The following is an 18,616-nucleotide window of genomic DNA, read 5'->3' on the forward strand; positions in this document are numbered from 1 at the left end:
TTATAGGGAAGGATCCAGATAGCATCGGTTGTGAAGTAGCAATTGAAATCCAGTATGTTTTTTGCATTGTGCCATGTTGTGCCACTGGATGGTAAAAATGCTGTGCAGTGATTGCCGTGCAGTTGATTTCACATATGCTTTCACAGGTGGACCTGCCTCTGATGGGTGAGTTTGTGACAGGACTGGAGTAGGTTGTTCAGGGTGAGTAGATCAAGCATTTAAAACTACGTGGATCTTTCAATGAGACACCTGTAGCAGTGAGTTGGGAGTGAAACTGGCATAGGGATGGATCAGGATGTTGATGTTGTGTGGGTTGAGTGGGCAATGGAATACCACTGTGGGAGAGGTGTGGTGGATCTCGGATAGGATGTCCCTCATTCCAGGTCACGGTGATAAATAATCAAAGTCATGCACAAGGATGTGGTTCAGCTGTTCCAGTGTGGAATGAAGTTGGTCGATAAGAGTTGTGCTCCTTCGCAGTGGATTATACCAACCCCCAATAATCAGCTGCAAAGAAGCAACCCACCTTGTCACCTAATGTCAACTCTGTTGAACAAAACATGCTAAGAGTTCAGTTACTGTTCTGAAGTCTGTGCAGTCTGGACCCTTCCCTCAAACATCAGCATTTTTGAACACATGGATGGGCATTATACTTGCAACACACCCTTCATTCCCATAATCCTCGTGGCCTCAGCCTCTGTTAACCCACTGTCCCCACTTTCTTCACCCAACAGTGTCCCCTCCTTCTGTCCTGTCACCTCCTGCCAATCCAGTCCTCCATGTCATACTCATCATGTGCCAAACCCCACTGGCTTCAGTACCTCTCTGTCACATACCAAGCCTATGCAGCTACCACACCATTCTCCCATGTTCTTACCTTGCACACCCACTACCTTCCTCAGTCAGTTGCCACCCATTCCTAGCCCCTTGTCCTGCTTAATGCTTCTTTCTCACTGTAACCACCCAGCCTGACACAATGCCCACTCCATGTCCACCTGTCTAATTGAACTGCAACCTCTGCATTTTATATCTTGCCAGGCGGGCATGCTGTAGGTGGTTTTTAATGATAGCAGTATTCAGTAATTCTAAAAAATACAGTTACCTGACATAGCAATGAACAAAATGAAATTTTTGACATATTACAATTATGTGTCTGGCTGGGACTCGAGATAGGATCTCCGAAATTTTCACATTTTGTCTATAAAGTAGTTTGGTATAGAGCCACATCATACAGACATGCATTGTTTACTTTTATTATTATTGTAATTACCATTCAAAAAACTAATTACTACCATCTATGTTAAACATTATTTTGTAAAACATTGACCTAAGTCATTGGAACAAGACAGTATATTTGTATCTTCAATAAAGTGACTCTCTCTCTCTCTCTCTCTCTCTCTCTCTCTCTCTCTCTCTCTCTCTCTCTCTCTCTCTCTCTCTGTGTGTGTGTGTGTGTGTGTGTGTGTGTGTGTGTGTGTGTGTGTGTGTGTGTGTGTGTGTGTGTGTGTGCGTGCGCATGGCCTCGTGTAAATAACCCTAGTATTACATATTATATTTTTCGTTTTTGAGTATTAAATCCAGCTTTACACCATTATTTTTCCCCAGCTTGCTTTAGGCAATGTGATATCTGCTCTTGGAGATAAATCGAGGAAAGTCACACATGTACCATATAGAGATTCCAAGCTCACAAGGTTACTGCAAGATTCACTTGGAGGTAAGGCAACATGAAAGCTCCATAATTAATGATGGTTATCTATTTTTCTGGCTGTGGACAGGGTGAAAGTTCATTTCTTCTCAGTGTTAGTTGTGTACATAGTAAATATATATAAAAAAATGTATTTTATCTTCTAGGTAACAGCCGGACAGTTATGATTGCTTGTGTCTCACCAAGTGACAGAGACTTTATGGAAACACTAAACACACTGAATTATGCAAATAGAGCAAGGAACATTAAAAATAGGGTTGTTATTAATCAAGATAAGTCATCACGAACAATAGTACTACTGCGGCAGGAAATACAGCAACTGCAGCTAGAACTGTTGGAATACAAACAGGTTTGTAAGGGTGTTTTATTCTTGTTAATAGTGTTTTGGAGAAAAGTGTAACATAATGAGCTTTATGCATGCTTGTGAAAGCCTGACTTCTGAAACAGATTGCTGCATTAAAAGTAAGTGTTAATCATAATTCTTGAATGAAATTTATCACAATTTATTTTTGTATCCTGTTTTGGGATATATGCTGTTGCAAAATTTGATATAATATTTGAAAAATTGTGACTTGCAGAGAAAAGTGACTTCTGATGATTTTGAATGACTGACTGAGGAGGAAATGACATAAGCAATATAATTTGTAGACAACCACAAGTCTGTCAGAGAGAAAGCGACAGGAGAAAATGCTAAGAATATGTTTTTTAGAATTATTGGGAAAAATACTATATTAAATTGCGTAAAAGAAATAAAACACCACCAACAATTAATATAGCATATGAGTGAGAGTGCTAGAAATGTTTAGGTGTACATACTAATGATGACTTGAAATCAAGGAAAATACTACTGAGCTCCTCAAACAACTATGTTCAGCAACTTTTACTCCTTGTATAATTGCTAGTTTCAGAAACAATTGTTACTTCTGGAAAACAAACAAGTCAGCATCTTGACATAGTTTCTCGACTGCATCTTTTGCAACTTCAGTGGGGGCTCAAGTGATGATAATGGGAAATTATTTGCCAGTCAGAATCAATTCGTCGCTACCTAACCATCAGGGGTGAGCACTTGACCTTACATTTGAATATGGTTCTTCTGATCAAAAAAGTTTGGTCATCTCGGTTGTTTCAAGTCCTTGTAGAAGCATGGATCATTCATCAGGCATCTTAGTTATCAATGACAAATAGTGGTATAATTAAAATCAGTATACTGATTGACATTGTTAAAAGGGAAACATTAAGATTAGGATCCTGTAGGATGGTAATGTGGGCTACTACCAAAGGATTAATCTTTGATTTTTTGTTCATTCAGATCTCACAGAAATATATTCAAATGGTGCTCTCAGATAGCTTGTTGCTAAGGATGGTTCAGATTCAAGATAACATACAATGATGTCTATGACCACTCGCACTCAAGAGTCCATAAATATATCTAAGTCCTGAACTGGTGCACACTGATAGAATTATATGTCCTGAACTTCCAGATATCCAAAATATTTTTAAGTCTGAGTAACACTAAGTGCCAAGAACTCTGGCCAAACAATTCCTTACCAAATCCAACCTCACTGACCGGAAGACGAAAGACCCTGAGATGTACCCTGGCTATCTATTTAAAGACTTGACCATGTGACCACTGGCTAACTCAGTACTTCAACTTAAAACATGACTACTATTCATGAGATAAGGCATACTACAACATTCATACCGTTCAGATATATACAACAAATACTAGTGGTTTATTAGCAATCCCATGACACGTTATTCAATTTTGAGCATAGCTATAATAACTGGCTTTATTCAGTTTTATATGCCATAATCAGAACTGCTGAAAACCTAGTGAACATTACAACATTATTCACCCTGGAGCTGTAATCCTACATTAGTCAAATGACAGACTTAAACACAGTAAGTTAACAAAATGTCACTAAACAAGCATACGGATTGATAGGATAATGGGAAATTCACTCGTGCTGACAATAATTGTTTGTGTACAGATGAAAAAAAGCTTTGTTTTATCATCCTCATTCAGGTTATTCTGTAAATAATTTATAACTGTTTGTTTAAATCTATGAAATAAGGGAAAGACAACCACTTAACTATGGAGGACTGGTGCATGGTGCGCAGAAACACACAATAGAAAACACTTGACACTAGCTTTAGAGTTCTTGCTCTTTTTCTAGTAAGAGTACAAACATTCTCGCACACAACCACCCACTTAAAAACATACATGCTCGCAGTAGCTATGAAACTGAAACTGATTGGGGGGGGGGGGGGAGGAGGAGGAAGGGGGGGGAGGGAGGGAGTGTGTGTGCGCCTGCTTGGAAGGGAGGGATAGGAAGAGCAGTTGGAGAAGGCAGTACACGATCCATATGGGAAAGGAGTGGTGTGGACAGAAGAGAGGAGGAAAAAGGTAAGGTGAGTTCGTGGAGGTATAGGACTGGGGGATTGCCGAATTCTGTTGCTGCAATAGATTCTCTTGCCCTTAAACAGTTGGAACAGCATTCCCAGCACCATCTGAGGAAACTGACCCAGCTACTCCCGTCTTACCCACGCATGGGATTATCTATACCCAAGGAAGAGCCTGCCACTCAGATCCAACCCCCTCGTCAATCTTCATAATTCTCCGAACAAACCCTACTAACTTATCCACCTTCCATATTGCCATAAACTTCCTCCTGCCTCCACGAAACACACTTTTCTTAAAAAAAAAATCGTCCCATAACATAGTTGTCAACCTTTCTGCCAAACCACAGATGTTTGCAGAAGTCTCAGTTCTTTCTAAAGGCCTCACCCGTAGCCCTTAAGCTGAGTTCAGCCATACCGGACTTGTAAAAGAACTTCTTTACTTTACTCATTCTCTATAGTGCAAATGTTTTTTCACCATGCAACCCACTGACAATAGTCCACATAGAACCTTTTTTTTAAAGCGGTTCCAACCTCCTTCAAACTGTGATCCACCTCCCCTTCCATGTAGTCATCCCCTAGTTATCTTCCAGGAATTCCTCACTTCCAACCTGGCCTTATTTTTCTTTCCTAAATCCCTCCCCAGTTTGTCCAACATCACTTCTATGGAACACACAGCTGTCTGTAACCTGAAAACCAACCCGATCTTATCATCCTTCTCAAACCAGCAACCCCCCGCGTTACTACCTTTTACCCACTCAGTTCCTCTGCTGTAATATTCTACAGGATAAGTGAATTGAAATGTTGATTCTGAAGAAGAGAATTGAAGAGGAACATCTAATTATGTAGAAGATTTTATCTTCAGTTATAGCAGCCTCATAAATGAGCAGACTTATATATAAATCTTGCATATTTCCATTCATTAATCTCTCAATGGGACAATTTTCTGGGGTGACACACACTTAAAAAGAAAGTATTGATTGCAGGAAAGTGAGCAGTGAGGATAATATGTTATATATATTGACAGTCATCTTGGAGATGGCTCTTCAAGGTTTATGCGTTCTGACTAATCCTTCACCTGTGTGTATGTGTGTGTGTGTGTGTGGGGGGGGGGGGATGTAGAGTAAATCCACATAGTTTGAGAAGTATCCACAGCTTCAACACTATGAAAAAATTACTTTCCTCCTTACTGCAGCTATAAGTGGAACAGGAAGCAGTCCAGTATGCAGCCAGCAGCCACAAAGATCATTATTGTCCAAAAACCTAAAATATCTGGCCTTTAGCAATGCAGATATTTTTAGTCAAGGCTAAAACTATTCTTCTGGACAACTGTTTCTATTACACAGCTAAGTTTTTTAATTAAAGAGTGCTGACACATGAACCTTAAAAGAATAATAAAGTGTGTGCGAAGTTAAATAAGTAGTATTACTGACTAATAAGTTAACTCTCATTCATTAATAAACAATGGCTATGGGAAAATAGGAAAATTTCTGGCCAGTACTTGCCTTAAGGAGGCAACTGTTTAATACTGCTGATAAATATACACATGAAAGTAAAAGAGATGACACTATCTTAGCTTTTGGAACTATTATTTCCGTCCTTGGGGAAGGGAGAGGAGTAGAGTGGAGATATTAAAAAGGAGGGGCAGGACACTCAGACCCCAGGACAAGAGGTGTCCACCTGCAATGAGAATGAAATGAGGGTCTGCTGTCTTTGATTGTTGTTGAAAAAAGATTTGTGATTATTTTGAGCAAGCAAATGAACGATGAAGTGAATAAGTAATTCGGTAAGGACAAGATGATTTCGGCATTATAATTTGTAGATGACACAAACATTGTAATTACAGCTATGAGAGAGAAAGTAACAGAAGAATTCTATGCTAGAACAGAAGAATTCTATGCTAGAATGTGAGTTATTGACTTATTTAAATGCTACTATTATATATTTCCTATCCAACGATATATGAAGTGTTAGTACCAACCTGTAATCTTCCACTGTACAAAAGAAAGATTTTGAAATATCTCTGAATCATAATAAAACTCAATATCTTGGTTCCATGTCTGTATCAGTTACTTCCCCCCCCCCTCCCCCCCCCCCCCCACAATTGTAGGACTCTGTTGCTAACAATACCCTTATTGTAGTTTTTTCATATGAATTATTATTTGGTACATTCTTATTCATTTTAAGCCAGTGTGCTGTTCAGTAATCTGTAAAGGACTGATATGTACCCATACTTGCAAACAAATCATGCAAATTATTTCAATAAGAAGTATGCCAATGACCTTCTGGTTTTTGATAAAACCATAATTAAACTTCCCTAAACAATGTTTGCAGTTGAAACATCATCAGTTAGATGTATAAATTGGGCAATAACTGCTGCAGCTTCATGAAGGTAGCATCAGTGACTCTTATAATAATGTTTTATAATATGCGTAGGCATCAGAATCCTAAAGGTTAACTTATTTAATAAAAGACAGGATGTGAGAGCAAAATACAGTGTACTCGGTAAGTTGTAGAAAATTCTCGCTATAATTGCTTCTGTACAATGCAGAGAATCCATATTTAAATTAACTATAAATTTTCAGGGGAAAAGAATTGTTGGTGAAGATGGTGTTGAATCTGTAAATGATATGTACCATGAAAATATAATGTTACAAAGTGAGATCAACAATCTGAGAACCAGAGTGAAAGCCATGCAGGAAACAATAGATGCTCTCAGCAACAAGAACACACAGCTTTTGGCTGAGAGAGCTGTGGGATCTTGGGTTGGCTCAGGTATGAACTGGAACCAATAAGTGGTGACTGTAAAGCCTATTATATGTGCTCATGCTGTAAAAGTAAATTTCATATTATTTATGTACAGGTGAAACTTCAGACATCACAGAAATGATACAGGGTTATCTTAAAGAGATAGAGGACCTGAGAGCAAAATTGTTGGAATCTGAAGCCATATGTCAGCAACTCCGCAAAAGGCAACCACCTAAAATGTCACTGAGTCCTCATGTTGCCATGTCAGGTAGGCAAACATCTTATCTACTGCACATTCAGCATTGCTAAATGATGTCATGTTAATAACATCAGTACGGCAGTTCATGCAAATTGATGCAGTCCTTCCTCTAACTATGTGGAGTCTTGTATGTAACTTCGAGCTAGAGGCGGAAAAACTAGAGTAGCCAAATTTGTTTGTATAGGTGATGAAATTTTATTATAATGTTTAGTCTCTCTCAAAATGCAGTCCATAATCCTTGATAATTACAATGATGAGATTAGAACAAAGAGTTATTTACTGTGTGATGTGAGGGATATGTGACTCTTTCTTCCTGAGAATTTTATACTGGGAAAGAAAACTAAAAAGAAACACCTAAAAAGTTGCTTTTTACAATTTAAATGAATCGAGTGCAAAAACGAAAATTCTGCTGTGTCACTTAGCAGAATAATCAATGACTTTCAGAGGAAACTGTTTGCAAGTAATTAAGTTCACTGAAACTTAAAAGTTGCCTTGAAATTTATCTACAGTAACTGATTCACATAATGATTGGGAGGGGTTAGTGTTACTAAAGAAGTAGGTCTTAAAAATTATCAAACAGAAGAAGAAGACTAAGAATGAGGAGGAGGAGAAGGAACTGCTGTTGTATGAAATCTAAATAATTCTTATTTTTTATATTCTGGAGTTCATTTAAGTTTCCCATATCTCTGTTCTTCCAGGACACTTCGATATATCTCCTGGTGACGTAACATCTGTAGATAATCTCCTTTCTGAAGCAAAGAAAGATTTGTTAAAGGATATTGAATTGCTAGCAAAAAGTAAAATTAATGATGAAACATCAAACGATGGCCAGAAAAATGGGAATGATGATGCAGATAGTGAGAGTGACAGTGAAGAGAAAGGTAGGTTGTTCTATATTATTTAAAGTGGAAGAAGTTGTAACGGTATACACTGTTTCAAAGACTTTAATTCTGTCACATTGTTTTGATTCCTGAAGTTCCTTTCATTTCTTTGAGCAGAGAATGATGACGCAAGTGACAGCAGCAGTACTGATACGGAAGAGAAAGGTGGGTATATGCGATTTAGTAAAATTTAAAAGTACACTATTTATGCACTTCTAATTAATTTTTGTGTTCTCTCTAATTTTTAGCACATTCTTTTTAGTGACAATGAGTTGCTTTTAATGGCACATATCAGTATTTTTAGTGCACTGTACATTTAATAAAAATATTTGCATGTGACGGGAAGCTTTAACTATGTCATTGCTGATTACATTTTCTCGTGATACGCTTGAAATAAATGAAGTGGGAAGCAGGGTAATAGTACTTGAAACATAGTTTCACTTCAACAATTATAATCATTTATTAGTATCACAATTTCTTTCCATTTGATATAGGAGAAGCTGAAAATGAAGAATTTGGTCTTAAGTTAGCAGAACTCACTTCAGAGATAAACATCAAACAGAAGCTAATAGAAGAATTAGAGCTGTCACAGCGCAGAATACACACTATGCGCCAGCACTATGAAGACAAGATGATGCAGTTGCAGGAACGTATCAGGGTCACACAAGAAGAACGGGATAAAGTGCTAGCCTCATTCAGTAAGTTAAAACAGCATAAGTTATGTTTTCATAATTGGGAAGACAAGGACAAGGTATCAATAATGGTATTACACTAGTGTATGGTTATTTCATGTTACTGATTTATCACTTGTCAGTTTGTATCATATGATTCTGAACGCACCTCCATCAGAGAAGGTAATTGTTATGCGATGACCTGTAAATCATTGTACTAATATTGAGTGTGTCAAACTGAAGGTGGTGGTTATGTTGGAAACCAACATACATGTGTTGTAGAGGGAAGGCACGTGTGAGCCTCCTCCTCCTCCTCCTCCTCCTCCTCCTCCTCCATCTCCTCACTCCAGTGAAGTACTGAGAACAAGGCAGACTCCCATTTGGGAGGATGAAACTTAGAGCAATGTGGACTCACATTCTGCAGGATGAAAATTCAAATCCCCATATGGCCACCTAGATGCATGTTTTCTATAGTTTCCCTTAATCACTTAAGGCAAATGCTGGGACAGTTCTTTTGAAAGGCCAGCCAATTTTGTTCCCTAACCATTCTCGATCCAAAATTGTGCTCAGTGTATAATGACCTTATCAGTGATAGGACATTGACAACTTTAACCTTCCTCCCATGCAGTGAAACATAAATTGGCTCAGGATTCATACAGAGGAAATGCGGCTTTGAGTACAGGCAATACATCTTGTGTCTTCATCTCAAAGACATTCATTTAAAAGGTACTGGTGCGCCTATGCTAAGAGTTTATAGCCTACACCAAAAGGATGGCATCTATGGGAAGAGGGCTTGATGAGGAGTAATCATATTTGTCAACAATGAGAACCTTTATTATCTTTACCCCTCAACACTTGCATAGCAAACAGTTGTTCTGACAGTGCACGAACTGTGTGGGATAACAGTATGTTCCCTTGACACTACCATAGCATGCATTCCTACATAGTGAGGTTCTCAAGTATCACGTCAAGCAGTTATCCCATCAATTCTTCCTTTGTGTGGACTTTCAATTTCCTGGTTACTGTGTGTTATGAAAGGCAGTTGTGCCTCAAGTGCTGAAGTCGCGCCACTCATCTGTTGCATCATAATACTTCTAAAGAGCTTCTTATCATCTCTTATTATTCTGGGATTGGCTGATGTGCTGGGAGAGTTATTCTTTAGGTGATTTGATACTGTTCTCCACCTTTTCCTATCTCATTGTGTTTTCATCTTTATGTAATTATTGCAGAGAGAGGATAGATTGCTATTCACCACATAGAGCATGAGTTGAGTCACAGACAGGCACAATGAAAAGCATATTAGAAATATTTATGTTTATGGACAATATCTTTCCTGAGATGTAGAACACTCTCACATTGCACATGCATGGCTGCTGTCTCCAGCCACTAAGGACCACCAGAGGCCAGAGACAGCAGTCATGTTGTGTAAATTGTGTGAATGTTAAGAGTTCTACTTCTGAGTAAGGATGTTGTCTGAAAGCTTAAATATTTCTAGTATGCTTTTCACTGTGGCTGTGTGTGACTCATTGCCTCCTCTATGCGGTGAGTAATAATTTATCCTTTCTGTACTATTGTTATTCCATTCTGGATGTTCCATACTTTTGTTACACCCAGTATTCTTTATGAGCTGGTTTATAAAGTCATGGTTTGTTCCTAGCATTTTTCCTCTTTTTCCAACTCCTTCCCACACAAGGTTGGTCAACTATTCCAATAGTCCATCGCAGATGTCTCAGTAGTCTGTCCAATCTTCTCGTAATTTTGTTCCATAGACTTCTTTTCTTGCCTATATTATAGACCCATCTTCATTTCATACTTTATCCATCCTCGTAATTTTTAAAGTTCTTTGATAATACCAAATTTGAAATGCATTCTGTTTCTTTTCTTCAGATTTCCGATTGTACAGATTTCACTGCTATACTGTCAGTAGTTACAATCGAGCACTGTCCATTATGTAGTCTTTGTGCCCCTGCCAAATACGATATTATGGAATCTGATTTAAAGTAGGCAGATCCCAGTAATAGAATACTGTTACTATTATTATTATTATTATTATTTAAATTTGTGATTATTTTAAGAGTTCATTATGTTTCCAATACTAAGTTGAAAGTGAGACAGATAATTCCTGCTGACTTCTGGTAAGTAAAACTATTCTCAGTGTATTACATTAGTCAGGCGAAAAAGAAAATCTTTCTATAAATTGCAGATTACATAAAATTAAGCTGAAATGAGACTAGGGGCTAGTGGTCAGTGAATAATAACTGTCCCTACGGCTATCACAAATTTGTATTCAAAAATGATCATCTCAGTATGTGGATACCTTATTGTAGGCAATAAAAACTCAGTTTACTACCAGTGTTGCAACAGTTGAAAAACAGAATGAGATCACAGTAAAAAAGTAGTAGTGCTTTTTTTTTTCATAGGAAAAGAAGTTTGTAAAATTTAGGTCTTGTATTTCAAAATCAGCCACTGGAAAATGTTACTTGGAACAATGCCTCCCTCAAATTGCAGATATTTGTAAAATCATTTGTGCAAACAGAGGTCCAAATACTGACAATGTCATCAGTAAAACTCAGCAGTATAAATCTTAAAACAACTACACTGACAAGATATAAGAGATTTCCAAATTTTGGAGTACCTTCGTTATAACATTGCTATTACATCATATGATTTTGCCTTATGTCCAATAAGTGAAGACTAACCTGAAAGGCCAGGAGGTTTTACAGCTAATAGAGTGAATGTTCTCAATGGCAAAAAGCATATCAAGTATGGGGGGGGGGGGGGGGGGAGGAGGATTGATGAGTGGTTGAAGACAATAAAAAGATACAGTGAATGTAATATAAATTGTTTTGAAAAGGGAAATGACTTACTTGCATTGCAAAGTTGTTCTCTTACACTTTATACCATGAGATACATGTTTTCCATGCAGTAATTTTTGTCACTGACACCCACAGATAAATGCGTTTCTGTTGCCCAATACTGCAGTCTTATTGACTGGAAACAATCTACAGTCTTGTTTCCAAATGTAAATCAGTATCACATTTAGCAGTTAGACAAGTACTGTTCAAAAGTTGGTCGTAACACAGTGCAAATTTTCATACCTAGTGTGGTTCGCAATCTCAGCAAAACTGTTTGAACCCTTATGACAGAATGTGGAATAGTACATTTTGTCACTCTGATATGTGTACCTGCTCCCTACTGGCAACAGGAATTATGTTACAGTAAGCTGTATCACAGTTTGCCATATGGTGTTTTGCTGCAGTATGAAATTTGAATGGAGAATGCGCACTTCATTGTACAGTTACTTAAAAATCAATGTATATTTTGCATTTTTTAAAAAGAGAATTGCTGCAAATGAATTTATTCTTTGTTGTGAACAAACACTATTCTTCTTACAAAAGTGAATTCACAGCAAGAGTTTGAAGAGGTTTTAACACCATTATACTCTTTAAATGTGACTTACCTGATTTTTGCAAATAGAGTAATGATGTTTAAACTGCTAAATTATGCACAAGAGATAATGTAAATGAGCAGCTAGTTATTCTTTTGGAACTGTATAGCCATCTTATAGGACGTATTCACTTTACCACATTTATTTGTGAAATTGAAAATATTTAGGGATTAATGTGTACATTGTGGAGCAATGAATTGGGCTCAGACAGTTTTATATACTGTGAAAAGACCATCATGCCTATAGAGGAATTAAGTCAAGAGAGTAACATTCAGAAACCAGTTTCAATAAAAATTAATTCTATAGATAAAATGTAGTCCTAAAAAAAACTAGATATTATAAAATGGCTGTAAAAGTTTTGATATCAATGGAATCATAATGGAAATAGTGTGTACATATAGATTGTTCAACAATGTCTGGATTTCTGTAGTCACGGCATGGGCAGGGACGATTTGGCTCGGAGGTTATTTTGCCATACTGGCACTGTTACCATGCAAACATATGGCTGCTATGCCAGACTTACATTCCGTGCTTGGCATTTGTTTCATCTCCCTCATTCCCTCTCCTTCCTCTCACTCTCTTCACTTCACAGTTTCTGCGAGAGGAGCTGCACACAGCAAATGGAAAGATGGTCAATTTCCTGACTATTCAACAGTGAGCACGAATTGCTGCATTTTATGAGGTGTGGAATTCTGATGTCTTGGTGCAGAGGTGGTGGCATGTGATAAGTGAAGTGAGTGCCACAATTTGTCTAGAGACAATAAAGAATTGTCACTGAAAGTTAATAACCATGAGCTGGTTAAAAAAAAAAAAAAAAAAAAAAAAAAAAAAAAAAGCTGTCGTCCCATCCATGTCTCAATCTGATGATAAAGTTAAAACTGTGAGGGAATTATTTGTATGCAGCCCTTTCAAATCAACATGCTAGGCTGCAAATGAAAGTGGACTAACAGGGGTACACGGTACATGAGATGTTGCATAATGAATTGGGTTTTCATATATGGGAACCTCGTCATGTGCAGCAGCTGACACTGGAAGACAGTGATCGTCAAATGGAGTATGGGGAATCAATGTTGAGTTGGCATGAAGTTTGGTCCCAATTGTTTAAGAACATCGTCCTGAGTGATGAGGTGTATTCCATAAGGGAGGTTCTCTAAATCAACACAGTGGCCACTATTCGGTGGAATGGGATACTGGTGTTAGGGTGGAGAAGATACAGTCCTGCCGTAAAGTGACAGTGTGGTGAGGAATGACTGCCACAAATTTTACTGGGCCATTTATCACCTGTGATACAATGAATGCAGAACACTATCTGTGGATGCTCGAAAAATTTTGTTTGGCCCCTCAATATCTGCATGGCATAATTTCGAAGACATTATTTTATGCGTGATGGCGCATCACCTCACTTTGCAAGTGAAGTGCATGCTTGGTTGGGTGAGAAGTTTCTAGGGCATTGGCTGGGAAAACATGGATCTCAAGAGTAGCCTGCAGGAAGTCTAGACATGACTCCACATGAGTTCCTTTTATGTTGTTGTGCATAATGTGAGGTATGCCAGACAAAACCTAGCACATTGGAAGAACTGGAACCACAGATTCAGGAGGTTACCAGCAATATCCCACTCCTTCCAGATAACTGTTGATTCCATACCTAGCCATTTGAGATGATTGTTTGATGCCACAGGTGCCGTCATTTTTATATAACGCTATGTGCATGATATTAATTTCAATAAATTAGCATTATAAATGTAGAATTTATTCACATACCTAGTTAATTGTCAGACACCCTGTACAGAAATTGGAGCAATGAGAATAACAGTGCAGCCAGCCTCACTTTTTTTTTATATTACTGGAAGTACTTCCTCTCTCACATACTAGTCTCACATTTGGTAGGATGATGGTTTAAATCCCCATCTGGCCATCCAGGATTAGATTTTCCATGAGTCCCTTAAATTGCTCCAGGCAAATGCCAGGATGATTCCTATATAAAGGGCATGGCCAGTTTTCTTCTCCATTGTTTATAATTTGAGTCTGCACTCCATAACTTGTGATCCATGTGAAATAGATATAGAAGATATTAGTGAAGGAAAACGAAATCCATCCAACCTAATTTACCGAAGACAATTTAAAGTTAGGGGTAATTCAGAGCACAATGAATTGTACATCCTTTCTAAGAATGGTGGGAGATTTAGTGTCCACTTCATAGCTTTTATTTCTTGTGTTCATTTTGTATGGTGAATGTGTTCTCATATATTTTCAAATTGCATTTAACTGCATTTTTTCATACAGGCAACCAGTCAAAGGAACCAACTGAAAAGGTCAAGAAAGTTCGTGATGAATATGAAAAGAAACTCGGTGATATGCAGAAGGAACTGAAACGTCTGAATTCAGCCAAAAAGGAGCATGCAAGGTTGCTACAAGCTCAGACTCAACATGAGAATCAACTCAGAACTCTTAAAAATGAACTTGCAGATATGAAAAGGACAAAGGTAACAAATAATTTGTGTCTTGAGTTTAACTGTATATTTTCAATAGCTGTACAGTGCATTGTGTGGACCTGTATCTGTTATGTTAAGACCAAGTCTACCTAAGACTATAGAGCTGTGGTGCTGATGTCCACGAGACTCAGAGGGCCATAGACAGGGGTTCACAGGTAGATGCCGTGTTTCTTGACTTCCGCAAGGTGTTCGATACAGTTCCCCACAGTTGTTCAATGAACCAATTGTGTGATTGGATTGAAGAGTTCCTAGATAACAGAACGCAGCATGTCATTCTCAATGGAGAGAAGTCTTCCGGAGTAAAAGTGATTTCAGGTGTGCCACAGGGGAGTGTCATAGGACCGTTGCTATTCACAATATACATAAATGACCTTGTGGATGACATCGGAAGTTCACTGAGGCTTTTTGCAGATGATGCAGTGGTGGTGTATCAAGAGGTTGTAAGAATCGAAAATTGTACTGAAATGCAGGAGGATCTGCAGCGAATTGACACATGGTGCAGGGAATGCCAATTGAATCTCAATGTAGACAAGTGTAATGTGCTGTGAATACATAGAAAGATAGATCCCTTATCATTTAGCTACAAAATAGCAGGTCAGCAACTGGAAGCAGTTAATTCTATAAATTATCTGGCAGTGCGCATTAGGAGTGATTTAAAATGGAATGATCATATAAAGTTGATTGTCGGTAAAGCAGATGCCAGACTGAGATTCATTGGAAGAATCCTAAGGAAATGCAATCCAAAAACAAAGGAAGTAGGTTACAGTAAGCTTGTTCGCCCACTGCTTGAATACTGCTCAGCAGTGTGGGATCCATACCAGATAGGGTTGACAGAAGAGATAGAGAAGATCCAATGGAGAGCAGCCTGCTTCGTTACAGGATCATTTGGTAATCACGAAAGCGTTACGGATATGATACATAAACTCCAGTGGAAGACTCTGAAGGAGAGACGCTCAGTAGCTCGGTACGGGCTTTTGTTAAAGTTTTGGGAACATACTTTCACCTAAGAGTCAAGCAGTATATTGCTCCCTCCCACGTATATCTCACAAAGAGACCATGAGGATAAAATCAGAGAGATTAGAGCCCACACAGAAGCATACCGACAATCCTTCTTTCCACGAACAATACGAGACTGGAATAGAAGGGAGAACCGATAGAGGTACTCAGGGTACTCTCTACCACACACCCTCAGGTGGCTTGCGGAGTATGGATGTAGATGTAGATGTAGATGTGATCAAGACATAGATTGTACAGAATGAGAATTTTGAAGGAACAAGATTAAAATCTTTATCTAGCTACCTTGATTTAGTGTGCAAATCTTTTTCCTAATTTATAACAACAATGGAAACTCCTGGATGGTGCAATACGTAAAATAAGGGAAAGGCAAATATTCATCTACAGTGAGTTGATGTCTGGAGCACTGAAACACACAACGGAAGACAGCAGTCGCCCTAGCTTTCGAGCACTAGTACTTTTTCTAGCAGAAGTGCACACATTTACAAATACAACCAGACAGGCACCCAAATGCCCACTTCCACAGCCACAGCTTGACGCAAGTACAAGCTCAGAATCAAGAATCAACTCAGAACCCTTAAAAAAGAACTTGCAGATGTGAAAAGTGTCTGCATCAGCACAGTGTGTTCAGTTATTTCTTCTAGGCACTCAATCTTGTCCCTGTATGTTCAGTAGCATTTTCAAAATCCTCTAAATTCCTTGTGGGCTGATGTGTGTTGTCTTGTTAGATTTGTGTTGTTCTCTTTTAGAAACCAATTTTGTTTCACTGCCTCACTTACATAGACCTACTCAATAAATGTTTTCACTTGTTAGTTTCAATAACATAATTTTACTTAATAATTCTATTAAGTTTCAATGATAATCTGTATGAAATACTGAAGTGCATTATTATCTATTTTTTAAGTCTTAGGGAAACTATGCACTCTGAATAATGAAATTTCTTAATTTGGGAGGGGGGGGGGGTTCTTAATTTCCAGTTTGTTCTTCATTTACTTTCATTTCATTTTGCATAAAACTATCTATAAACTTAAATGATATGAATAAAATAGAAAGAAACATACCACATGGGAAAAATATATTAAAAACAAAGATTCCATAACTTAGCAAACGGGAAAGCGCTGGTAGATAGACGCAATAATAAACATACAAACACACACACAAAATTTCAAACTTTCACAACCAACAGTTGCTTCATCAGGAAAGAGGGAAGGAGAGGGAAAGACGAAAGGATGTGGGTTTTAAGGGAGAGGGTAAGGAGTCATTCCAATCCCGGGTCCTGGACAATTTGTTTTTATTGAACTAATTAGTATGAGTTAAAATGAAAAGGTACAAATTGTCAACAACCAAACCAGTTGAAATTTGGTGCATGTTGCTTTGGGATAATGTAGGGAGACATCTAGGGACACAAATGTGTCATCTTCTTCTAAAAAATTCAAATTTGTGCTCTCAGCAGGCAAGGTGATTGTCACCAAGTTTTTCGACATTAAAGTTCTGATACTCACAGAAAAACCAGTTACAATAGTGTGCACTGTGAGATAAACCATATCCTATGCAAGTCCATCAGAAGCAAACAGCCTGGGCTGTTCATGGAGGGAGTGATTCTGCTCCACAATAACATTCATCCCCATGTTACCAATGTTACGCAAAGTGGAATGGCAAAGTTCAAGTGGGAACAGTTCAAGCATCTGCCATAAAGCTGGGACATTTCGCCCTGTGACTTCCGTATGTTTGGTCTGCAAAAAGTCCGTCTCAAAGGGAAATGCTTCAGCTCAACACAAACTGAAGGACACAGTGGAGGACTGTCTCCTATCACAGCCACATGAATGCTGGGAACTGAGAATCCTTTGGCTCATGAAACAGTGTGACCATTGTGCTCAGGGCTCTGGTGATTACTTTTGAATAAAGACTTCAATTACACCCACAGTGTTATTTTGTATATTTTCTTTTGAATACTACTCATAATTACCTCAAAATTGCCATGTCTGCTGATAACAAAAATTTGAATTGAGTGTTGTAATTCATGATTATAAATTTTTCTTTCAGGTTAAGCTGCTGAACAAGATGAAAGAGGAGACTTCAAGGCATAAGGAAGCTGAATTACGCCGTAATAGAGAAATAGCACAACTGCGGAAAGCATCAAGGAAGCATGAAAATTTGATAAAATCTCTTGAAGCAGAAAAGCGAATGAAAGAAGTAGTGTTACGAAGGAAACAAGAGGAAGTGTCAGCATTGCGGAGGATAGCTCGAGGAGGACTGAGCAACAAGGCAGCAGGTCGTGTTGGTGGCAGAAATGGTATGCATTTCTAAATCTACTAAACTTTCAATCTGTAACTTTTCTATAAAATTTCTTCAAAGTGTTCTGAATTTTGCTTTCATGTTTATCCAAAAGCCTACTACATACTCTACATTTTGTTGTGCTTCTATTACTTAAGTCCTTAAAAATGTTAAAGGCACCTGTTATACATTATATTATTTATGGTTTTTGTGCACTGTATAAGTTTGATTGAATTAATTGTGTTTCAGTAGCCAGGAAACTACATTTTTCTCCAAAAGAAGCTAAACAGAAGTGGCAGGAACTTGAGAAAACTATCAGTCAGAATGCCATAAACAAGCAGACAGTAGCAGTCATTGAACGAGATATGGAAAGGTAAGAGAAATTGACTGCAATTACTGAGAGTCATTCCATAATTCATTCTTCATTTGCATATCAGTGAAAGCCTGTTCTCATTTTCTACTCATTGCATTTGTCTGAGTAAGATGAATGCCAAAAAGAGAAAATGACTAGAGTGCAGGACTGTGAAGTAGATTCTTAAGGAGGATTAAAGGATATGTGAAGGAAGATACGCAGATGAGCCAAAACATTATGACAACATGCTTAGTAATGTGTTGGTTCACCTTTGAATTGCAGTACAGTAACGATTCTAAATGGCATGGATTTCGGAAGTCCTTGAAAGGTTTCTGGAATGTGGCACTAGATGTTTATGTACAGGTCACACAA

At 38.1% G+C, this 18,616-nt stretch overlaps 1 protein-coding gene across 4 annotated transcripts in view; it reads left to right on the plus strand.

The window, feature by feature from the left end:
* Positions 1 to 18,616, plus strand: part of LOC126481571 (kinesin-like protein KIF21A) — a 500,490-nt gene that overhangs the window by 335,582 nt on the left and 146,292 nt on the right. For 2 of the 4 annotated variants that reach the window (XM_050105427.1, XM_050105430.1), the window contains exons 6-15: positions 1,606 to 1,714; positions 1,852 to 2,054; positions 6,691 to 6,880; positions 6,969 to 7,121; positions 7,811 to 7,993; positions 8,111 to 8,158; positions 8,488 to 8,691; positions 14,396 to 14,595; positions 17,662 to 17,911; positions 18,142 to 18,265. In XM_050105427.1, coding sequence (XP_049961384.1) covers positions 1,606 to 1,714; positions 1,852 to 2,054; positions 6,691 to 6,880; positions 6,969 to 7,121; positions 7,811 to 7,993; positions 8,111 to 8,158; positions 8,488 to 8,691; positions 14,396 to 14,595; positions 17,662 to 17,911; positions 18,142 to 18,265 — 1,664 coding nt within the window. The remainder of the gene's footprint in view (positions 1 to 1,605; positions 1,715 to 1,851; positions 2,055 to 6,690; positions 6,881 to 6,968; positions 7,122 to 7,810; positions 7,994 to 8,110; positions 8,159 to 8,487; positions 8,692 to 14,395; positions 14,596 to 17,661; positions 17,912 to 18,141; positions 18,266 to 18,616) is intronic. The other 2 variants (XM_050105428.1, XM_050105429.1) reach the window with 2 other exon arrangements.

Source organism: Schistocerca serialis, chromosome 5 (assembly GCF_023864345.2).
Source record: "Schistocerca serialis cubense isolate TAMUIC-IGC-003099 chromosome 5, iqSchSeri2.2, whole genome shotgun sequence".
NCBI lineage: Eukaryota > Metazoa > Arthropoda > Insecta > Orthoptera > Acrididae > Schistocerca > Schistocerca serialis.